Here is a 24,322-nt window from a genome sequence, read left to right as displayed (position 1 = left end):
CCAAAATGTCTAAGCCTTGTTTAGGTTCTGTGACTTCATTAGTTACTTATGAGTCAAATCTAATGTTTGTGGACCTTACTCTACATTTTTATGTTGCATTCGATAGTCAGATATTGCAACTTTGAAATAATTTTTTATACAAGTTTTCCATTTTGCACAAGTCTAAAGTTTTGACTCATTAACATGTGACTAAAGGTCCCAGGACTTGGTAATTAAGATTTAAATCCACTGTAAAAAGATATAATGCTTAGAAGCTTGCAACTTTTTAGGTACATTATATTTTTACTGGAGGTTACAAAGAAGTGGACTTAAATATGTGTTCTGGTTTTGTAGACAAATAACCGCAAATAAAGCAAATAACCGCCCCCCCCATTTTTCTTTTTTGGTGAAAATTCTGCACTGTTTCTTTCATCATTAAACCTTTGGGCATTTTCTTGAGGTCGCAAAGAGGTAAATGTATACTGATTAGAGGATTAGAAACTGAAGACTCTAACTGACCCAGTGAAGTCAGACGTCACCAAATGAAAAGCTCAGCAGTAGCCAAAAGGGTTAATTTTGTCTCTCATTTAAGAGCATTTGATAAGTGAACAGGTTTTTTTTTTTCTTTAAAAAATATTTTTTAATTGAGAGTTTACTTGCAATAAAAGGCACAGCTCTTAAGTGTTGAAGTTCTCTGAATTCTAACACGTGGCATCCATTTATAACTCACACCCACACATAACATTGTCCTCCCGCAGAAAGAGCTCCCATGTTCCAGCCCAGTCACTTTCCCCAACCACTGTGCAGAGTTTTTTCACGGTATTTACCTGTTGTATACATTTTTAATCATTCTGGTTCAAAACTTTATGATTTTATGGTTTTTTTATATTTATGAGAAATAATTACATATTTGTAATGTTTTTCAGCTTAATATTGAGAAAAGAAAGGAAATGCAACAAGAAAAACAGAAAGCACTTGAGATAGAAGCAAGAAAGCAGGTTAATAGGAAGAAAGCTTTACTGACTCGTGTCCAGGAGATTCTTGAAAATGTTCAGGTGTGTAATTTGAGCTCTTTTAAATTACCCTTAAGAAATCATGAGGTAAGCATTGATGATAATTTTTCAGAAATAAATTTGCCTTACTAGTTAGTACCAGTATACTGTTAATGTTTGAGAAGCTTCGTAATTTGTGATATTCCATTTCAGTTACTCCAGAGAAAATTCACTTGCTTGTTAGTGATGCTCAGTACTTGAATCAGAGGGTGCTTAGACAGTAGCCCATACACAGAATATAATGGCTTATTGTGTGTGTCTTATGACTCTAAAAACATTGAATTCTCAGTGACAAAATGCTAGAATTGGCCATTGTAGTTTACCTCTGAACTAATCAGACTATTGACTCAATGACCTTCTTTTCATTCTCTGCTAAAGCAAATAACCGCCCCCCCCCCATTTTTCTTTTTTGGTGAAAATTCTGCACTGTAGATACACAAATGCAATTTAGATGAGATAATAGACTTGCCTAGATGCATCTTAGATACAATTGAAACTATTTAAACAACACATCTATTCCTTTTGCAGTAATTTTTATTTAAATTTAAACTTGTGTAAATAATTTGTTTTAAGGTTAGGATCATTTTGCACTAAAAAGAAAAACAGTGAATTACATAAAACACTTAATTTCTGCCATTTATAGCACTGTTTCGCTGCTTACATCTTTTAAATTTTTTATAATCTTAGGGGTGTGCGGTTTGTGTGATTTGTACTAGATGATCCATGTACAGGGAGCCTTAGGATATTTCCCATCAACTGCTGCCTTCATTTCTCTGTAGGTAGTAGATTTTAATTTGTAAAGTATAATTACTGCTCATATTGAGTTGAAAAAACAATGAGTAGCACAGTAAGGGTGAGTTTTTTATTTACTAGATGTTTCCTATTATTAGAACAAAAAATGGCATATCATTCTCGGTCCATTGAGGGAATGTATCAGATATTACTAATGAGGTTGTTGTTGAGTTAGAAAACTTTCTACCTCATACAACAGGTACAATGAGTTAATTGTGTAGAGAAATTTTATATAATACATACAGATTTCTAAGGCCTGTTTTACCTGTAAAACCTGTGATCCTCTGATTAGTTTTTTGGCTGTTCTTTAAACTGTCTAACCAAAGGCTGTACAAAAAGTGACATACTAAAGCATGGCTGCTGCATATTACAAATGCGAAATGTTTAGCTATTTTGAAGAAATAATTTACTTGACTTAAACCTATGAAAATGTGTCATGAATGTAAATCCCTTTTGTTTTATTTTGGGTGTGAGGTCGTGACCAGGAAGACCTTGCTGTGCTGTTTATTGCACAGTCGTACCTGGAAACCATTCTATGTCTGGGGAGTTGTAATGTGAAACAATAGGGCCATATTCTCTAGGAAAAGAAAGTACAACACAGCCTAAAAATCTCTAAAACTCAGAATTCTGGAGTCTGCATTTATATGATAATTTCTGCCAGTTTCAGAGATCCTTGTATGATCTTTAGAAGGCATCCGAGTTCACTTTTTATTCTTCTGCAAAATCAAATTATTTAGAGACAATGTAATTTTGTTTTTTTCCTGTTAGATCTCTTGTGTACATACTTGTTCTCATCTTTTTCAAATTTTTAATTTATTTTGCTTGTTCAAAAACTCATGGACCCTTATGATCATTGTACAACTACAGATGTGATAAATTCATTTGAGTAATAAAAAAAATGAAAAAAAAAAAACAAAAAAAACTCATGGACCCATTGCTGGTTTTTTTTTTTTTTTTCCCTTTTTAGGGCTGCATTCATGGCACATGGAAGTTCCCAGCTAGGGTAGCATTGGAGCTGCAGCTGCTGGCCTACACCACAGCCACAGCAATGCCAGATCCAAGCTGCATCCACGACCTATACCACAGCTCACAGCAATGCTGGATCCTTTAACCCACTGAGTGAGGCCAGGGATCGAATCTGCGTCCTCATGGACACTAGTTGGGTTTCTTTCTTTCTGCTGAGCCTCAGTGGGAACTCCACATTGCTGTTTCAAATAATCATCAGTTAATCAAGTTGAAATTTGCTTTAGTGAGTTAAGCTTTAAGTTGAAAGTTTTTCTTATTTTTTGTAAGTATTAAGCTATATTGCTGAGCTGTCACCACAAATGTGTCTCATCATATGGAAGGGTTTTAGTTAAAATTTGGAGTTAAGGATATGGGAGGCAGGAGTCCTAGTACAGAATTATTTTTGCTTAATCAGTATCCCTAGCAAGTTAGTTCTTGTTAAAGAGAAATCATTTATGTAAGAAATTTAATTACTTGCTATTTATCTTATACATTGTTATCCCCAGGAGATAGTTTTCATAAGAGGAGCAGGTGGTGATGTTAATTGCGTATAACCAGAGGAAAGTTGAGGAAAATGCTTTTATTTCAAGATTAAATTGCCATGGGTATGTGAATGTATGTGTGCATATATGCACATATGTCATATTTGTATCAGATTAGATAATTTACTTTTTTGGCCCATGGCATGAGGAAGTTCTTGGGCCAGGGATCAAATCTGTGCCACAGCTGTGACCAGAGCTACAGCAGTGACAACACTGGATTCTTAACCTGCTAAGGGGACTCCCTTTTTAAAAAAATTTGTAAATAAAATAAATTTTTTTCTTTTTTGCCACTCCTGTGGCATATGGAGTTCCCAGGCTAGGGATCAGATTCAAGCTGCAGTTGTGACCTAAGCCACAGCTGCGGCAAGGCAAATCCTTAACCCACTGTGCTGGGCGGAGGCTCCAAATGGTATCTCAGTGCTCCCAAGATGCCACTGATCCTGCTGCACCACAGCAGGAACTCCTCCTTTTTTTCTTTTAATTAATCTTTTAATAAATAGGCAGCGATGACCAGTAGAGGCTTTTTATCATAATTTGAGCTCCATGTGGTTATAGATACCATAGAAAAGCTCACTTTAGTCTTTGTTTGTGTTTTTGAACGTTAGAACTCTGAATCTTCCATTTCAGTTTTACTTAGGAAAGCAATGAAATGAGAGGTTCTTTGTGTGGAGAAGAAACACTAATTTTTAAATTTCCTTTTTCAGGTTCGAAAAGCACCTAATGCCAGTGATTTTGAGCAGTGGGAGACTGAAACAGTTAACTCTAATTCCGAAGTCAGAAACTTGAATGTTCCTGCTGCATTTCCAAATATCTTGCCAAGCCCTGCTGAGCACTCTACTTTAGCAAAGTTTGAAAAGATAACTGGAATTTTGCCTTTGAATAATGAGGACCAATTTACATCTAATGGGATAAACTTAGCTAGGGACAAAGAAGAATTTAGTTATCTGAAGCAATGTGACAGTTCAAATAGTAGCCAGGCAGAAAACGAACCTTCTGTAAAGACCACCTCAACAGCTACACAAGAGACACTTATTTCTGATGGTCTCTTTCCAACAAATGAAGAACGGGATCTGCCACTTTTGGAAGAAGTTGCTCCAGATCCCTACATAATGAGTCTTCAGAACCTGATGAAAAAGTCAAAGGAATATATAGAAAGAGAGCAGTCTAGACGCAGTTTTCGAAGTAGTGCAAAGTGGAGTGTTAATGAAAGTCATTCAGACAAAGAAAATGATGCTGATAAAGTGTCTGACTATGTCAAGGAGAAGCCCCCGCTGATAGGCAAACACTGTGGTTCAGTTATTCCTGACAAACCAAGCCTTAATAAATCCAATGTTCTTCTCCAAGGTGCTTCCACTCAAGCAAGCAGCGTGAATACATCAGTTTTAGGCAGCTTTTCTAAAGTGGACATACCCGTACGAACGGGTCATTCCACCGTTTTAGAGCCTGATTCTGATTTTAAAGGCATTCCCACTTTTGTTAATGAAAATAATGTTATCAGGAGTCTTACTGGTTCCTATGCCAAATTACCTAGCCCAGAGCCAAGCCTGAGTCCTAAAATGCATCGAAGGCGTTCTCGGCCGTCGTCAGCATGTCATATTCTTATCAATAACCCCATAAATGCTTGTGAGTTAAGTCCCAAGGGAAAAGAACAGGCAGTAGATTTAGTTGCTCAAGACACGGAAGAAAAAACAAGCGTACCTGAAACTGTGCCAAAGTTACCAGTTGATTTAACGGGAGTTTGTTCAAGCAAGGTTTATGTCAGCAAAACTACGTCTGAAGACATACAGGAAATGGTTATAGGGAAGTCCAGTCAGGTACGTCAATCTTCAGGAAATCAGTTAGAAAATAAAGTTATTCATGGACTTGCTCTCCTGGGAGGTCAGTTAACGTCTGAGGGGAGAGGACCACACGCAACGGACACTCCATGTCCTGCGTCGCAAAGGCTGCACGAGCCGTATGCCGCCAGTCAGTGTGTAGCGAGTCAAAACTTCGGAACTGTGAGTGGACTCAAGTCAGCCAGTTTGTTAGAGAAAAGCGCCTGCAATTTACAAATGGAGCTGAATAAGTCTTATGACGTAAAAAACCCGTCTCCTTTACTGATGCAAAACCAGAATACCAGACAGCAGATGGACACCCCTACCGTGTCCTGTGGAAATGAACAGTTTTTGGAGAACAGTTTTGAGAAAGTTAAACGGAGACTCGATTTAGATATTGATAATTTGCAAAAAGAAAACTGTCCTTATGTCATAGCAACTGGAATAGCTGAACAGGAACGGCAGCATTTGCCAGAGAAAAGATACCCTAAGGGATCTGCCTACATCAACAAGAATAAAATCTTGGAAAGTAGTTCTAAAGGTAAGAAAGTGTCTATTATCTGACAAGCAGATGGCCTCTTTTTGTAATATTTGCAATCCACAATTTAGAGAATAATAACTTTTCATCTCTTCATCACGGGACTTCATTTCATTTATCAGAGAGCCTAATTAGCTACAGTTTATCACCATTTGCTAGGGTTTCTTAAGAGATTTTCTTATTTAAATTAGGAATCGTTCATAATCCACTTGGTGTTAGAATACTATTCACTGACTGGAGGAAACAATTCTTGCGTGGAACGTCATTCATAGTTTTAATCCTGTGTATTGTTGTGATGTTCTCCTTTTTTTAAATTTTTAGGGCTGCACCCATGGCACATGGAAGTTCGTAGGCTAGGGGTCGAATCAGAGATGTAGCTGCCGGCCTCTGCCACAACCACAGCAACTCGGGATCTGAGCTGCGTCTGCGACCTACACCACAGCTCACGGCAACGCCAGATCCTTAACCCAGTGAGCAAGACCAGGGATCGAACCCCTGTCCTCATGGATTCTAGTCAGATTCATTATCGCTAGGCCACGGCGGGAACTCCTGAGGTCTTCCTTTTGGACTGTGGTTTCTAATATTTTCATCAATTTGTCCCGTCATTTGTAGTGAGATGTTCATGTAGTTGACCCTTATGTAAACACTTTGACATCAAATTATGAGAGAAAATAGGTCAAATAAGGCTCTGTGAGTAGTGTTTCAAGGATTGTGTCTTAATTAGTGAAAATCAGTTCAGATTTCTTTTAAGTCTGGTGTTATATTAACAGTAAATTGGTTTTTTGTTTTGTTTTATTTTGTTTTTTTGTCTTTTTGCCATTTCTTGGGCCGCTCCCGCGGCATATGGAGGTTCCCAGGCTAGGGGTCGAATTGGAGCTGCAGCCACCAGCCTACGCCAGAGCCACAGCAACTCAGGATCCGAGCCGTGTCTGCAACCTACACCACAGTTCACGGCAACGCCGGATCGTTAACCCACTGAGCAAGGGGCAGGGACCGAACCCGCAACCTTATGGTTCCTAGTCGGATTCGTTAACCAATTAACAGTAAATTGTTGAAACATTCCCCATTACTGATATGGAAGACCCGTAAATCAAGGAAATCAAGTTCTTAGAAACAGACATTTCAACTCTTTTTTGTTTGTTTGTTTGTTTGTTTGTTTTAGGGCTGTACCTGAGGCATATTGATGTTTCCAGGCTAGGGGTCGAATCAGAGCTGCAGCCTACACCACAGCCACAGCAAACGCTGGATCCCTAATCCACTGAGCAAGGCCAGGGATCAAACCCGTGTCCTCATGGATACTAGTCAGACCCATTACTGCTGAGCCACGACAGGAACTCTCACATTTCAACTCTTAACGTGATATATATCCTCCTGAGAAAAGCTTCATATTCTGTAAAATTATACACTGAAAGTAATATGGTTTCTAGGACAAAATATAGTTGGTTTGGGGCAGACTGCTTAAAACCCATGTGACTTCATAAGAATGCTAATAAAAACCACAGCTGATACCTGGGAAGCCAGCTTGGATTCTCCAAGCAGAAGACATGGCCGGCTAGAGGCTGTCTCAGTAAATACCCAAAGTATACACACCAACCACATGGTGATTCCAGCAGTGCTTTCACAAGGCCAGTGCCTGAGAGACGAGGCCAGTCCTGGAGGCAGCCGGGTGGCTAGTAGGCAAGGGAAGCCATGCAGTGTGCTGAGCTGCCCACAGCTTGGCCTGCCTCCCTCGGGCATACCTCGCAGTGACAGAGCCCGTGGACAGGCATTCATTTATGAAGTTTTTTTTTTTTTTTGTCTTTTTGCCATCTCTTGGGCTGCTGCTATGGCATATGGAGGTTCCCAGGCTAAGGGTCTAATCGGAGCTGTAGTCGCCAGCCTACGCCAGAGCCACAGCAACTCGGGATCTGAGCCACGTCTGCAATCTACACCACAGTTCACGGCAACGCCGGATCGTCCACCCACCGAGCAAGGCCAGGGATCGAGCTGAAACCTCATGGTTCCTAGTCGGATTCGTTAACCACTGTGCCACGACGGGAACTTCCCTTTATGAAGTTTTTAAGATAGAGCTGAATGGACTCCTCCTGTTGGCTGAGTGGTTGAGAGGGCTTTTTTCCTTTCTTGCTGAAAGTAAAAAATTCTCCTGCTTTTCCAGCCCCCCCTTGCCCACAAAAATTTGCCTGTGAACAAATGCAGATTGTTGTAACTAAATAAAATGTATTTGGGAACAAATTATCGGACTACCATAGCAGGTAGGACAAATAACAAAGAAATACATCTTAATGAAAATTATTGTGTATTTGGAAAGCAAAAACTTTTTTTTTCGTTTTTCTTTTCTTTTTTTGGCTACCCTATGGCACATGGGATCAGTTCCGAGCCGCAGTTGCCACCTACACTGCAGCTACCTCAATGCCAGATCCCTAACCCACTGTGCCCGGCCAGGGATCGAACCTACCTCCCATTGCTCCAGAGACGCCACTGAGCCTGTTGCACCACAGCAGGAACTCCGGAAAGAAGGAATTGCTTGAATTTAGTTGAATTATAATGGATCCCTGAATATATATGTGTTATGTCTGTGTAATATTTGCTAGTTCAACATTCCAATGTGTCTCGCCACTTTCTATCCAGTAAGCTGCACAGTCATACTGATTTAATACATTTTAAGTTAGTAATTAAAATACCTGGAATTTTACTGTTCAATCCTTTTTGGAATCTTTACACTATCAAAGCAACATTTATTTTTAAAAAAATCGAAACAAAGCAAGACTACGAGCTGCAATACCAGCAATCCTGGAGAAGGATGAGCATCGAAAGAATAGAGGTGAAGTGTTCCCGTCGTGGCTCAGTGGTTAACGAATCCGACTAGGAACCATGAGGTTTCGGGTTCGATCCCTGGCCTCGCTCAGTGGGTTAATGATCCGGCGTTGCCGTGAACCGTGGTGTAGGTCACAGATGTGGCTCGGATCCTGTGTTGCTGTGGCTCTGGCGTAGGCTGGCGGCTACAGCTCCAGCTCCGATTAGACCCTTAGCCTGGGAACCTCCATATGCCATAGCAGCAGCCCAAGAGATGGCAAAAAGACAAAACAAAAACAAAAGAATAGAAGTGAGATGCCCATGAGAACCACATCTTGAAGTTAATTGGAGTGAGGAGAGTCTGGATGGAATGTATAGACTTGGCCCCATCAGTTCAGCTCATGACGGGATGTGTCGAACGAGTGGGTGTGGGTGATGAGATGCAGACCTTTGTTTGGTAGCATTGAATTGAGAGCATCAGCAGCAGAGAATGTGGTTCACAGTGGGCACCTGGCTACATCTCGATTGCATTATATCAGATCCAGGAGTATTTCTGGTCAGGAGCATGCTTTAAATTGATGATATAAACATCAGATATTAGTCAATTTTCTGAATTTGAGGGCATGTGTTTCTTTCAGAAGGCGAGGAGATGTTAAAAAGCAAGATGTTAGCTTTTGAAGAAATGCGGAAGAGACTGGAAGAACAGCACGCCCAGCAGTTGTCACTGCTCATAGCTGAGCAGGAAAGGGAACAGGAAAGGTTGCAGAAGGTGAGGAATGAAAATGTAGGGCAAAGGGCTTGTAAGTGGAGTTTTAGTCATGGACAGGATGCTCGTAATCATTTCCCCTGAACAGCTTAATCTAAGCGAGTCCTTGATTTTGAGACATGGAGAGTATTTGTCTTGCCAAAACGTGAGTTAAAATATTTAGATCCCTATCTAAAAATAAATGCAGAATTTATCAAAAGGATACTGTATTGACTCCTTGATTCAAAACTTTTAATAGTTTTTCAGAAGTGTTTTATAAGTAGATGTTGACAGATTTATTCTGGTAGAAGAAGGACACTTGTTTTAGGATTATTGTAGTCAATAGATCACATTTTAAAGTCAGTTAAATTGTCAATTTTATTTGTGGGAGGACAACCTGGAAATAAATAATAATTTGCTGATAATTATACATACTTTTAGCTAAGCCTAAAAGGATACTATTTGTAATTAACCAAAAGAGCCACCATGTTACAAGAAACTTAATTTACAGGAAATAGAAGAACAGGAGAAAATGTTAAAAGAGACAGCAGAAACCTCTGAATTGGACATTAGCAGTGCTGTGGACTTGGAATGGAGAAAGATAAGTGACTCTGGTTTGCTTGAAACAGTGCTGTCTCAAGTGGACTCACTCCAGACTTCAAATAGTTCTGGTAAATATTAAAAAATACTTTCCCACTACTCGAAGAAGTTATAGTAGGATATTTTATTTGGCACACTTTAAAATTGTACCTCCTTTCTACAAGTAATTCCATGTCTAACCCACTGCTCTTTGCCCGCTGGTGAAAAATGAAATGATAGCAGTAAACCAAAGGCCAGTGAGCAGGTGTTCATGAGAAAAGCCACCTTAGCAAGAAAAACCTCAGGAAATTTGACTCAGAGCCCAGTCTTTGTTCATTCATGCAGCAGGTGATATTCTTCAAGTGAAAACACAGTTTGCTATCTCCTGAGTGATCTTGAATTACATCTAATTCCCCTGTTCCAGTAAGAGCTTATCTCCACATCTTCAATTATCCTGAGATGCTGTTTGTGTTGAAAAGATCCATCTGGTGTATAAGCTGAAAGTTCATGAATATTTTAAGTCTGCCTGTGGATCGGTTTCAGAGGAGTTGTTATTCTTCGTGAGTGGCGTGTTTATTTGGATGTTCTGTGTATTCTGATTATTTGACATCAGGAATAATACAATATGTATATTTCTCAAGGTATCACAAATTCTGCCCTTCAGCATAGCTTTGGTTCTGCAAATGAAGTACCATTCTACCTCTGGGCAGCATCAACTGGTGGCTTGACCAAACTCTCAGTAACAAGGCCTTTTGGAAGGGCCAAAACGAAGTGGTCTCAGGTAGGCAAACTTAGTAATATTGGCTGCATGTCTGTCTGTGTGTCTGTCTTTTTGAAAGAGCTACAGTATCTTAAGTTGTGCAAATGAGCCATAACTATTTTTGCCGTACATCAAAAGCTTAGTTTTTATTAGAGATTAAACCACACAGAAGAGACACATATAGAAGAATTTAGCTCACTGTAATAGATTAAGAAAAACAATCTTGAGTATAATGCTCATATTATTAAAACGTGTCTGTCTTATTTCTTCTAGGTTTTCAGTCCAGAAGTGCAGGCAAAATTTAACAAAGTAACAGCAGTGGCAAAAGGATTTCTTACTCGTAGGCTTATGCAGACAGATAAGCTGAAACAGCTTCGACAAACTGTAAAAGTAAGAGGATCGTGTAAATTGTATTACATTTCTGTCCCAGTTTCTATCAGTGTTGTGAGAACTGAACTGACGAAAGTTCAGAACTTAGGCAGGGCAAATCTTTTTTAGTTACTGTAATATAGGATGTTTTAGAAATTGATTAATCTCATTCAGATAATTTTAAAAATATGTAAATGGAGTAGTTTGTGCGTTTTTATCTCACTTTAAAGTGCGTGCTGTGGGACTTGTGATGTAATAGTTTTATTGCGTTCATAGTCTTTCGGATTACCTGAGAAAAAGAACACAAAGTAACTCCAGTGATCATTCAGTCTTCTGAGAAAAATGGTGTTTGAAGGAACCTTTCTTCTTTCAGGACACTATGGAATTCATAAGAAGTTTTCAGTCAGAAGCACCATTAAAGAGAGGAGTTGTTTCAGCACAAGATGCTTCTCTTCAGGAAAGGGTGTTAGCTCAGGTAATGCGTGTGTCTTCAAGGCTTTCAGAAAATGGAAATGTTTTATTTCTCTCCCTTCCTTGAACCACTGAAAGTAGGTTTCAACCAAAACGTTAACCTTTTTCTCTAAATAAGAGTGTACATCATAAAACTGAACTCTAACCTCATCTTTTAAAATGTTTTTCTTTTAACTTAGCTACGAGCTGCCCTGTATGGTATTCACGACATATTCTTTGTAATGGATGCAGCTGAAAGAATGTCAATTTTACGTCATGATCGAGAAGCCCGCAAAGAGAAGATGCTCAGGCAAATGGTATGTGACCTAATTTTTAAATTAGTGAGTGAAAAAAAAAAAAAGGTTTCTTTTACACTCACAGAATGCTTCAGGTTGTGCAGATGTGCAGGTTCCCCCCCACCAGATGTCTGACACTGACTGAGTGTCGTACAGTTCAGTTCTGATACCGTCTACCTGGACTTAGTGTCAGGTCCTAACCAACTAAGGAGGCAGTCTCAAGTTCCATGTTGCCGCTATGTTGTACTTCGGACCAACTGGCTGTAAAGTGGGGTTCCCGTGACTCCCTCCTCGGGTTTGAAAATTTTTCTAGAATGGCTCATAGAACTCAGGGGACCAGTCCTGTACATCTCATGGTTTATTATATGATAAAGAATACAGACACAGATGAGCAGCCAGATGGAGAGATGCTCAGGGTGAGATCTGGAAGGGTCCTGAGAGCCGAGCTCCTGTCCTGGTGGAGGGTGTGCGGCAGCTACCTGGCATCTGGATGTTGCGGAGGTGTCATCATAAGGCAGGACTGATTATTATCTCAATCCCTAGCCCGATCCTGTCCCAGGAAGATGAAAGTTCCAAGGTTGCAATGATGCTTAGTCTTTCTGGTACTAGCCCTCATCCAGAGCCCACCAAAGATGCTTCTATCACGCAGGAAATTCCAAGGGGTTTTGGAGCTCTGTGTCAGGAACAGAGGTGAAGGATCAAATGTTAGAACGAAAGATGCTCCTACCGGGAGGTTTGATTACAAGGGTTTTAGGAGCTTTGCGCCAGGCACTAGGATATTCATTTGAAATAGTTGATCCTTGAACAACATGGGGGGTTAGAAGTGACCCACAGTCAAAAATCTGAGTATATCTTTTGACTTCCCAGCAGCTTAACTACTGCTAGCCTACTGGTGACCAGAAAGCCTTACCAATAACATAGTCAGCTAACACATATTTTGTATGTTCTATGTATATATACTATATTCTTACAATGACTTCAGCTAGAGAAAAGAAAATATTATTAACAGTATTTTAAGGAAGGGGTTCTTTTGTGGTGTGGCAGGTTAAGGATCCAGGATTGTCACTGCAGTGGCTTGGGTTGCTGCTGTGGTGAGGGTTCAATCCCTGGCCCGGGCACTTTCACATGTGGGTATGGCCAAGAAAAAAGATTTTTTTTTTTGCTTTTTTTGGGCTGCACCCACGGCATATGGAGGTTCCCAGGGTTGGGGTCCGATTGGCATGGTAGCTTAGCAAGCCCAGGGATCGAACCCACATCCTCATGGATCCTAGTTGGGTTCATTACTGCTGAGCCACAATGGGAACTCCAAAAAAAACTTAATGAGGAGAAAATACATTTAAAGTACTGTGCTGTATTTATCAATACCATAAATTTCTATCTGTTTACAAGATGAATGTATCTGTTAGTACCTATATTGGTATTGTCTTATATGATACAAAACTGTGTAGATGTTATTTGTATTATTTTAATACTAGATATCAAAAATGAAAAGATAATGTGAAAAATTCATACTTATAATGATTCATGCATTGATAATGAGGCAGCCTGGGAGCTTAGTGTAATCAATGTGATTGCTTCACAGTAGCCTAACCCATACAGTAAGGAATAAATTGTTATAATTATAGGATACAGTATTTCATTCATAATGCAGTATTGGAAACAGTGTTTTTCTTTTTTTTGTTTTTTAAACCACTCATCTGTGATGATAGGTTGCAGTTGAGAAAGAGAAGAGGGGGAGGGAGGGAGAGAGAAAGGGTAAGAGAGAGAAAGAGGCAGGGATACTATATGGTAATTAACTTTTTGAAAGCAAAGTTATAAAACAATTAGAAAACTTAACACATTAATTTTATATTAAATATCACTCATCTTATGTTTATGTAAGGATAGACTAGTATATACATGTATTTTATGCATTCATGACATACTTAAAATTTTTTTGGATAGTTCGAGGTTATTCATTTCATCTGTGAGTTTTTTCAAATTGTCACAAATCTCCAAAAGTTTCTCCAGTGTATTTGTTGAAAAAATTCTGCATGTAAGATACCCATGCAGTTCAAACCTGTGTTGTTCAAGGGTCAGCTGTACATCAGAGTGTTGGAGATCTGTGGTCTGAATCAATGATCTTGGTGTGGTTGGCAAAAGACAAGTGAAATTTGTACTATTTCATTGGGGAAACCAATTTTTTTTTTTGCTTTTCATGGGCCACACCCATGGCATATGGAAGTTCCCAGGCTAGGGGTCACCTTGGATCTATAGCTGCCAGCCTATACCGCAGCCACAGCCATTCTGGATCCTTAACCCACTGAGTGAGGCCAGGGATTGAACCTGCAACCTCATGGTTCCTAGTCGGATTCATTTCTGCTGTGCCACGGCAGGGAAAATAACTTTAATTATTTAATTTAAAAAATCAGCCTGCTTCAGTTATAAAGGCTGTTAAAGTTCAAAATGTTAGTAAGAGAAGCTTTTCTATGCAGTTTGAGGTCATCCTATAATTCAGTGGTAGTACTGATACTACTAGAGCTTGATGTCACTTGTGTTTTAAAGGATAAAATGAAAAGTCCACGAGTAGCCCTTTCAGCTGCAACACAGAAGTCTCTTGATAGGAAGAAGTACATGAAGTAAGTTTCTTTCATGTCTTGTCACATTTTAATTATTATCAAAGCCAATAAATTTTAATCATCTGTTGGTTTGTATATTCAGATTAGAAATAATTTTTTCTGCAGCTGAGGTGATAGAAATCCCTTTATATAAATAATTTTATTCAGATCTGGTGGTAAAATCTGATCTTTACTAACTAATAAATTTGTCCGTGTTCAACTTGTGTAATTGATAGCTAATCAAATCATCTTTAAAATAGTTAATCTTTCAGTGTTAATTTTCTATCTTTTAAATATACTTTTTCTAATACCTAAAGACTTCATGAAGGGAAAAGCTTAATGCAAAGAATATCCTGAAAGTATCCTATTAAAACTATTCTTTCTTGAAATTTGTCTTTAGTGTGCTTATCATAAGGTCCTTCAGTAGTATACCAACTTTGAAATGGCGATTGTTTCTGATCCTGTATTGCATTTGTAATCATGTTTTCCCCCTTTCTAAATACATTATTTGTGTGTCCTTATTTTTATATTGTGTTAGAGCTGCAGAAATGGGAATGCCAAATAAGAAATTTCTGGTTAAGCAAAATCCTTCTGAAACAAGGTGAGAAAAAATCACTTAGTCTTGGTGAGAGGCTATTTTTCAGTTTTTTTTTTTAATTGATTGATTGATATTTGCTTTTTAGGGCCGCACCCGTGGCATATGGATGTTCCCAGGCTAGATGGTGGAATTGGAGCTGTAGCTGTCAGCCTACACCACACTGGCAGCGCTGGATCCGCGTGTGACCCACTGAGCGAGGCCTCGGGTCAAACCCGCATGCTCATGGATACTAGTCAGATTCGTTTCTGCTGTGCCACAACCAGAACTCCTATTTTTCAATTTTTAAGGAAAGAAAATTTTATAAATCCTGAGCTTGCTTTTCTACAGTAAATCAGTAAATCTCTCATCAGTTCATCAGTCAGTCTCTCCCTGCTGAGTTGGGGGTTGCAGAGTCAGAACATAGTAACACCTGGTCAGGTACCTGGTCATGTGTCAGACCAGATGTTCCTAGAGCTTTCAGTCAGACATGCATCTCTGATGGAAATTTGAGCCCCATATGTCCTGAGTTCAGTCCGCGGTCCGAGAGGACTTTGATACTTTTTTGTTTTTTGTTTTTGCTTTTTTTTTTTTTTTGCTTTTTAGGGCCGCCACACCTACAGCATATGGAAGTTCCCAGGCTAGGGGTCAAATTGGAGCTACAGCTGCTGGCCTACACCACAGCCACAGCAACGCCAGATCTGAGCTGCATCTGAGACCTACACCACAGCTCACGGCAACGCTGATACCCCACCCACTGAATGAGGCCAGGGATCGAACTTGTGTCCTCAAGGATACCGGTCGCATTCGTTTCCACTGTGCCACATTGGGAAATCTGATACTTATTTAAAAAACTTAGAAAGCTAGCTTAATATTTCTGACCTGTTTTTTGCAGTTACAAGAGTGATATTCTGTCTCTCAGATGTTTGCAAAGGTTTTGTAAAGTATATAAGTAACTTATCTAAAAGCACAAGGATTAATACTTGCTAGACATCTCTTTCCTGATGAAAAACTAAGGTTTGGACTTTTGGTGAGCAAATAAGTACCATATTAATACTCTGTAATCGATTTGCTTTGCCTGGTGCTAGTGTATAGGCCAAATCATTTAATAGATGCCTTCTACCCGAGTGTTATCATCTTTTATCTATTGAAAGAAAATGGGGAAAAACTGAATTTATCCTATCAAATTAATATTTTATATGCTTTGTCAACAGAGTCCTTCAGCCAAATCAAGGACAGAATGCACCTGTTCATAGGCTACTGAGTAGACAAGGGTAAGAATGCAACAACACACATGGGTACTTAAAAAATATATTCAAATCAAGATTAGCTTTGAGAGGGAAAAATAATTTTGTGCTTTTTAGATAAAGGATAACTTTTCAAATGTGATCTTTTTATTGCATTAGCAGAGCTTATAAAGTTTTGTGCAAAGATAACCCTTTGGGTGTACTGTTGTGTATTATATTTTAATTGTCATCTTATGTTGGCTTGTTTTTACTTTTCATTTCATACCATTTGCTCATTAAATATTATAAGCATTCACATAGTAAGTTCATCATCACCAAAGCGATTCTCCAGTAAAGCGTAAGCCATGGTTATAGTCTCCTGCTGAAGCAAAAGTATAGCTCCCTTCCTGTACGTGTGCATGAGACTTAAATTCTTTTCAAGCTTATTGTGCTTTGAACAGTTGATGCCGTGTGGTTGCTTTCTTTGAATGTTGAACATTTAGACCTTAATGCAAGTGACTTATTAATTTTTTTATATTCAATTAGAACCCCTAAGACATCAGTGAAGGGGGTTGTGCAAAATAGACAGAAGTCTTCACAGAGCAGAATGCCTAACAGAGCGCCTGTTTCAGGTGTGTAGCAAATGAGTTCCTGAAGCCCATTCAATAGAAAGACGTGCACAAGCCGCCCCATGACACAGGCCACACCAGCGGGATCCAGTGTCTTTCCTTGCCACCATAATTTTGGCATATTCACAGTCATTCCTCCTAGTGATCATTTGTGTTAGTATTTTGTGGCAGTCAGGAAATCTTAGTGAAGCTGTAGCCCCAATCCTGATTTCTGTAACAAATTATGAAAAATCTGTAGAATTACACAAACTTAATTCAGAGAAGTTTTTGTAAATGAGTAAAATATAACCATCTGATGTCTGCATCTGTGCATGTTTATTCAGCTTTGGGAAAGTGTATCACCCGGGAATATTTGTACCTGCACATAAGGGGAAAAATTCCTCCCTCTGACCACAAGATCACATGTGAATATGCCCGGTGGGAGGGGGTGAAGTCAGTCTTCTGCTCCATAAAAAGCTTGAGCTAAATCTTTATGTTCATTATTTGAGAATTAGTTAAGAGCTAAACTAAAACTATTTTAAAATTATATTTATGGTGGCAAGAAGACAAATTCAGTCTTGAGCTAATGCAAAACAAGCTAATGTTTTAATATTTTTTAGATATTTTTGTTAAGACTGTATGATAAACTCACCAGAAATTATATGATCCATTAAAAATATTTTAAAAATGCTTTGCTTTAACTATACTGCTTTATAAACTTTTAAAAGAAACCTAATCACCAGACAGTGAAGATTAAGTCTTTAATCAATTCTTATCTTCCCATTAGTATATAATTTATTAATAAAAACTCTCATATTTTAGAGCTTTTATTATTAAGTGATTTCCTTCAAATTAGGAGGAAATAGGCAATATATATTTTTTCATGTTATTACCAGTAGTTCACATAGGTTCAAAAAGGGCACAAGACATTGATCACAACTTTGAATTGATTGCTGACCTTCTGAATGTATATAGTGAATTAATTCATAATGTTGAATTCATAGAGGATAATTGGTCATCTTTGGGAATTCACTGCTTATTCCAGAGGTGGAATCAACTGGTTTGAAAGATAACTGTTTGGAAGAACTCAGACCAAACACTAGATCTGCTGCTTGTGAAGTTGTGTGGAATTTTAAGACATTTTCAATTTTTTTCCCATGTTAGTGTTATATTTTGATAACTGCTAGCTAGTTGGCAAATCGTTGATTTGTGTGGAATTTTAAGACATTTTCAATTTTTTCCCATGTTAGTGTTATATTTTGATAACTGCTAGCTAGTTGGCAAATCGTTGAGGAATTACTATTGTTTTGCCTAATATTATCTATTGCCACAGTGACTACTCTCCATATTCTTTTCTCATGCATTTCATCTCCACTATTTGTCACTTGTGAACCTCTAAGTAAAACAGCAACTACTGTTTCTATCTGGTAATACGCAACAGTATAAGGATGAATAGGAAGTCATTGTAGTTAATATGTACAGTGAAGTTCAGTATGTAGAACTATTGTGGTTTAGTTGCATTGCAACATAATTATTAATAAGAATGTACTTAACCCTTGAATTAACATGTATATTAACATGTATAATATGTATCTCAACAAGTACTAAAGTTCTTTCCTATTTTTTATTTAAAATTTTCATTTATTTTTTATTTTTTTAATTTATTTTTTTTATGACTGCTCCTGCGGCATACAGAGTTTCCCAGGCTAGGGATCAAATCAGAGCTGTAGCCTCTGACCTACACCACAGCCACAGCAACTCGGGATCTGAGCTGTGTCTGCGACCTACACCACAGCCAGGGATCGAACCTGCATCCTCATGGATACTAGTCGGGTTTGTTACCACTGGGCCACAATGGGAACTCCGAGAAAACTTATTTTTATTGTGGAGATAGACTGTCATACTTTTAAACCGAAGTAAATTACAAGTCAGTAAAGTTTGCTGCAAAGCAATTAAAGTTGTTTACAGTTTTTACAAGGTAAATTGCAATCTCTGATCTCATATATTTTAAAACATATTTGTTCATCTGATGTCTTGTGCTTGACCTATATCGTGAAATTCAGAAACCAGTAATTAAAGCAGAGTAGGAAACAGTAACACAAAATGGTTAAGCACAGCAACAAATTAGGTGGAACTGGGTTCTCAGAGTGTCTGCTTCTAGCTCTCTTACTTACACAAGTGCCTCATTGTCCCACGTCTCAGTTTTATTATCCTTAAAATAGTAGTAACCATTTCTACCTCATGATTGTCTAAATGTGGATTAAATATGATAATATGTTTTGCCTAGCTCAGTGCCTGGTACATAGTGAGCACTCATTTAATGGTATCATTCCAGAAAAACCAGTGTTGAGAAATAATATTACTTTTGCTCTATTTTTAGGAGTATATGCAGGAAAAATCCAAAGAAAGCGGCCAAATGTTGCGACAATTTAAGAAGACAGCACTCATTAGGATAACAAAGGGGGAAGGGTTAGGATCTGCATTATTCTCCCTGCTCAAGACTTGGTATTTAACTCTGGACTTGGTTTACACAGTCAGAGTGATGTCAGAGGGCTGAGAAATCAGCTGGATATTTTGGTCGCTCTGGCTAATCCTGCCCCCCTCTCCCCATTTGCCTCTTACTGTCAGTTTTTTGGGTGAAGACAAGTTAGTATTTAGTAATTGGGTCATCTCTGTCCTTAACCTGTACAAACATTGTTTGTTTTATTACTCAGGTGTCTGCTGAGAATCTTTTTGTAAACTTCAAAGACATTTGTGTTTATTTCTATAAATACTGAAAAGGTGTGATAAGTTCTAAGTTCTGCAATATAAGTTTCATTCATCTTTGCCCACTGCAGAATTTGATAAAAAAAAATAATAGATACTGTTCTATTCAAGGGGAAATTATTGCAGAAGAAAGTTTTTCCCAGGTTTTGTAACTAGAAGATCTCTGACTACCCTCTCATATTCTTGGGCTTGTGGTGTAACCACATAGGATAAAACACTTGCCTGCTGATTGTGGTCCACCTAAAATTTACCACAGAAATAGCTGGGCATCACCATTTTGGTCATAAGTATACATTCCTCTCAAGAACTAGTTGTTCTGCAGAAATGTTAGGCTTAATGTATGTTACCCTTGTACTATTAGAAACATTTCTACTGAATTATAAAATCTTTCTGTGGAGGGTGACACTTGAGGAAGAGAGCACAATCTTCTTGAATGTAGTCGCGCTTAGGAATGAACGCATTATTAAATCCATTTCTGTAAAATGGAATATAACGTTGCATGCAGTTACATTTTGTATTTTGTCTGTTTAATTCTTCATAGTCTGCTTTTTTTTTCTTTTTCTTTTCTTTTTTTTTTTTTTTTAAGCATGCCTGATTTAGGAGAGGATAAAGGGCTACATACTATGACAAATTCAGATTCTCAAATGGGATAATAATGTCTAGTTGAAATTTTGCATTACTTAAGAGGCACTGATGTTTAAGGTTTTTTATCATTAATACATTCGTTGAAGATATAAATAAAAAAAGTTACCAAGGGAACGTATTTTATGAAAAATAATGTCACTGTTAATTTATCATGCCATTTCCAAAAAGGGCTTTGTGTTTCTCGCATAAAATTGGGACTGTGTACATTTAATCTTTCTAACTTGAATTTTAAAAAAGATACTGGTATTTTGAAAATGTAGACTATATGTATTCTTAATATCCTTTATAAGAGTGTGGAGATAGGCATTCCCTTGTGGCGCATGGGTTAAGGTCCCAGCGTTGTCACTGCAATAGCTGGGGTCACTGCTGTGGCTCAGGGAACTTCTGCATGCTGTGGGTGTGGCAAAAACAAACAAACAAACAAAAACAAAAAAAAACAGAGTGTGGAGATACTGTTTTCTTTGAGTTGCAGTTCCATTTAAAATTTAACTTTCACATCCAGCTGTAGTCAGAAAATAACATCTTCTGGATGTAAACTTGATGGACTTTATTGAGATGTATCATTTATTTCATGAGTGTACCAGAAAATTAGAAACAGAAGACTGTCAAAAATGTCTCTGTTACCAATTTATATTTGTAGGCAAAGTATATCCAATTATCTTCTTAATATGATAAATTGTGCTTTATCACTCTGAAAACTCAGGATACAGCTTATTAATATTGTGGGTTTTTCCAGTATGAAAGATAGATGCTACAGGTTTCATGTACACTAAAGCAAACTGGCTAAAACAAATAGTATGTTTTGGAGAAAGTTAAAACCAGTTTTAGATTAAGGATGTGAAACTTGAGTATTTCTTTTTTTAATAAAAACTTGTGAGTTTTACACATTTTTTAATGTTCACAGCTTTTGCCCATGAAAGTGCCAGACATGGTTTTGTGCTTTTATGGATTTTTATTTATATACATTATTTTTGTTATTTTTACTTTGAGTGGAATGCCCATTAATGTAAATTATATTTATTTTTATACTTTAATTTTAATTTTCACTAGTTTTGCTTCTAGGCAAAAGGCAAAATAAACTTTTCATCTTAAAGGAAATCTAGTTTGATCTTTTTTATTTACCAAAGAAAGGACTTTTGAAAAGTATGTGGCCAAGACATTTAATAATGTAATATGATCATTTTTACAAGACCCATGAAAGGTGTATTTCATTATTTGCTTTTTGCATGAGTTGGACTTTTCAGAGGGTGGAAGTTCACTGGACCTGGAAATGTCTTAGCTTACTAAGAACTGGGCGCCTGCTAAGGAGCGGATGGGAGAGAATGCTGAGGTTGGAGCGTACAACAAAGCTGCTAGATTAGCACAGCGTTAAAATTCCGGCTCCTGGAGTTCCCATGCTGGCTCAGAGGAAACGAATCCGACTAGTAGCCATGAGGACACAGGTTTGATCCCTGGCCTTGCTCAGTGGGTTAAGGATGCGTTGCCGTGAGCTGTGGTGTAGGTCTCAGACACAGCTCAGATCCTGCGTTGCTGTGGCTGTGGTGTAGGCTGGCAGCTACAGCTCCAATTTGACCCCTATCCTGGGAACCTCCATATCCCATGGGTGAGGCCCTAAAATGAAAAAAGACAAAAACAAAAAACAAACCAGTTCCTGGTGCTGCCTAATCATTGAATATGAGCATAGAAAAATGGGGAGTTCCCACTGCAGCTCAGGGGGATAAAAACCTGTTGTTGTCTCTGTGAGGATGTGGGTTCGATCCCTGGCCTCACTCAGTGGGTTAAGGGATGCAGTGCTGCCTCAAGCTGCAGCACAGGTCGAAGATTCGGCTTGGATCCCGCGCTGCTGTGGCTGTGGTGTAGGCTAGCAGCTGCAGCTCTCATCTGACTCCTGGCCTGGGAACTTCCATATGCTGCAGGTATAGCAGTAAAAAGAAAAGAAAAAAAAAAAGAAAAGAAAAGTGGTCCTCGTTTCTTACCTCTCTTTGAGGAGATACTGCATTTGATCATCTGCAGGGCAGTGTGAGAAGGCCCTTTTCCTAAGGCCATCCTTACTCTCATTGATGTCCTACACTGAGAATGATGAATATGACTGGGAACTTAATCATTCAGAGCTGAAAACAAGGGCCCATGCTGGAGATGAAGGTCTTTTTTTTTTTTTTTTTCTGTTAGGTGTCACTGTCCTGTGAACAAACCCATACAATCCCCCTCCTCCCCCCAGTGAAGAATAATAGTTATTCAATAAGCAAATGAAGTTGGATGCTCTAACAGACCATAGTGTGCATACATACAGGTTATAAAAGTAATTTTAAAAACCAAAGGAGACCCAGGAGTTCCCGTCATGGCTCAGTGGTGGACGAATCCGACTAGGAACCATGAGGTTGTGGGTTCGGTCCCTAGCCTTGCTCAGTGGGTGGGGGAATCTGGTGTTGCCATGAGCTGTGGTGTAGGTCGCAGACGAGGCTTGGATCTGGCGTTGCTGTGGCTGTGGTGTAGACTGGCAGCTGTAGCTCCAATTAGACCTCTAGCCTGGGAATCTCCATATGCTGCAGGAGCAGCCCTAAACCCCCTCCCCCCCGCAAAAAAGACAAAACCAAACAAACAAACAAAAAAAACCAACAAACCAAAGGAGACCCAGTCACAGATTACAGCAAATCAGATTGGAATACAGTGCAGTGGAGCCACGTTGGTTAGGTTCTAAAGACAGCTCTGAGGACAGCTATGCTGTCTTACTAAAATTATGCCTGACAGTAAAATATTACCTTTTTATTTATTTAACCGGTTACGTTTTGGTCAGTTTCTCTGGTTCGCAATTCAGTTTCTTGAGGTGGCTGACAAAGGTGCCACCAGAACTGTGATCCTGCTTCTCAGCCTATGGTGGGGAAAATCCCTTATTCACCCTTCCCCTAACTTTAGTGTTTCAGGGTAACTTCCCCTTATCTGTGCATAGTAGACATGCTGTACAGGGCTTGGATTCAGTGGGCATGGTTGAATGTGAATCCTGAGTTACCCGCCCCCGCCCCCGCCCCCTTACACCTACAACTACCACAGTCCCTTCTGTATTCAGAGACCAGCAGCAGGGCCACCTGGAAACCTGTAAGAAATGCAGAAGCCCAGGTCCTGGCCCAGACCTGAATCAGACCCTGCATGGAACAAGATCCCCAGATGAGCCTGTGCAGTTCAAAGGAGAGAAGCCCTGCTTTATGATCTACTGCAGAGTCAGTCTCTTGCTGTGGACAGACAGAGCTCTGAAAACAGGAAGGTCACAGAAGGCACGATGTGATCTAAGCTTACCTAGTCACGTACTGCTTCCAGTGAGTACTGACCATTTGCCGGCCATTTCATATGTATCTCCCTTCACCTCCGTCAGAATTATCCTGATTTCACAGATGAAGAAACTAGGATTCAGCGTGATAAACAACACATTCCATTACAGGTTTAAGTGTGTATTATTCTATTGTCTTTTCCTGGGGAGGGCGTCCTCAAAGACACTCAAAAGAATGTGGTTTTCCAACCTCTTTTTTTGTCAGAAAAGGCGCTTGAAAAGGGAAACAAAAAAAGTGAGGATAAGATGCTGCTTTGTGATTAGTTGTTAACCAACCCGGGCTGGGCGCCTACCAGCCGAAACAGGTGATAATCGCTTTTACTTCAGAGGTTTGCAGTGAGGAGCACATGAAGAGTGAATGCAAGGTGCTCAGTGTAGTTATTTTTTAATCAGAGAAAACACTGGAGCACAGAAGTTCTGCAGCGGAAATGAACATCCACCTTCATAGAAACGCAGGGCTTCGCCAAGACGGAGGAAAGGTGACCTCTGCTTTCTCCAGTTTAGTTCCAGTTGAGAGCTGTCACACTATGATCCAGGGAAGCCCTTAAGGACCCAAGAGGAGGATACCGGAAATGCCTAACTTCCGCAGTGCACAGAGGGGACACGGTGGCCCGGGGAAGGGGCGTGGCTTACCGGATCAAACTGCGAATTAGCCGCGAAAGCTCGCGCCGGCTGGATCCCAAACACCCCCTTTCCACCCCCAGCCGCAGTTAGCGTCCGATACCCCCGGGTGTCTGGATTCTTCACCGCCTCCAGGGGGCCCCGGGGGGGTCAGGCAGCCGCCTGCCACTCACACTCCCGACGCAGGCCAGCGCTGCGACAGCCTACTGGGCCGACGCTGCCCCTCACAATCATGGCGGCCGGAGAGGG

At 39.4% G+C, this 24,322-nt stretch overlaps 1 protein-coding gene and 1 long non-coding RNA gene across 4 annotated transcripts in view; one reads left to right on the top strand and one right to left on the bottom strand.

Annotated features, from left to right (window-relative positions):
* The window catches only part of CCP110 (centriolar coiled-coil protein 110), a 26,898-nt gene extending 6,279 nt beyond the window's left edge, over nucleotides 1-20,619 (top strand). The window contains exons 4-16 of one of the 3 annotated variants that reach the window (XM_047780386.1): nucleotides 906-1,034; nucleotides 4,075-5,725; nucleotides 9,157-9,284; nucleotides 9,772-9,931; nucleotides 10,481-10,620; nucleotides 10,873-10,989; nucleotides 11,342-11,443; nucleotides 11,619-11,735; nucleotides 14,259-14,332; nucleotides 14,850-14,912; nucleotides 16,100-16,159; nucleotides 16,658-16,743; nucleotides 19,100-20,619. In XM_047780386.1, the coding sequence (XP_047636342.1) occupies nucleotides 906-1,034; nucleotides 4,075-5,725; nucleotides 9,157-9,284; nucleotides 9,772-9,931; nucleotides 10,481-10,620; nucleotides 10,873-10,989; nucleotides 11,342-11,443; nucleotides 11,619-11,735; nucleotides 14,259-14,332; nucleotides 14,850-14,912; nucleotides 16,100-16,159; nucleotides 16,658-16,743; nucleotides 19,100-19,152 (2,880 nt within the window). In that variant the 3' untranslated portion in view covers nucleotides 19,153-20,619. Of the gene's footprint in view, nucleotides 1-905; nucleotides 1,035-4,074; nucleotides 5,726-9,153; nucleotides 9,285-9,771; nucleotides 9,932-10,480; nucleotides 10,621-10,872; nucleotides 10,990-11,341; nucleotides 11,444-11,618; nucleotides 11,736-14,258; nucleotides 14,333-14,849; nucleotides 14,913-16,099; nucleotides 16,160-16,657; nucleotides 16,744-19,099 lie in introns of all 3 variants that reach the window. The other 2 variants (XM_047780385.1, XM_047780387.1) reach the window with 2 other exon arrangements.
* LOC125127418 (uncharacterized) lies at nucleotides 12,055-24,322 on the bottom strand. Its single transcript, XR_007134927.1, has 4 exons — nucleotides 24,086-24,322; nucleotides 23,422-23,504; nucleotides 22,107-22,338; nucleotides 12,055-12,387 (listed from the first exon to the last, which is right to left on the bottom strand). It is a non-coding gene; the product is annotated as an uncharacterized LOC125127418 (long non-coding RNA).

This window comes from Phacochoerus africanus, chromosome 5, assembly GCF_016906955.1.
Source record: "Phacochoerus africanus isolate WHEZ1 chromosome 5, ROS_Pafr_v1, whole genome shotgun sequence".
Lineage (NCBI taxonomy): Eukaryota > Metazoa > Chordata > Mammalia > Artiodactyla > Suidae > Phacochoerus > Phacochoerus africanus.
The sequence above is the reverse complement of the archived record's forward strand: the minus strand, read 5'-3'. Positions and strand labels throughout refer to the sequence as shown.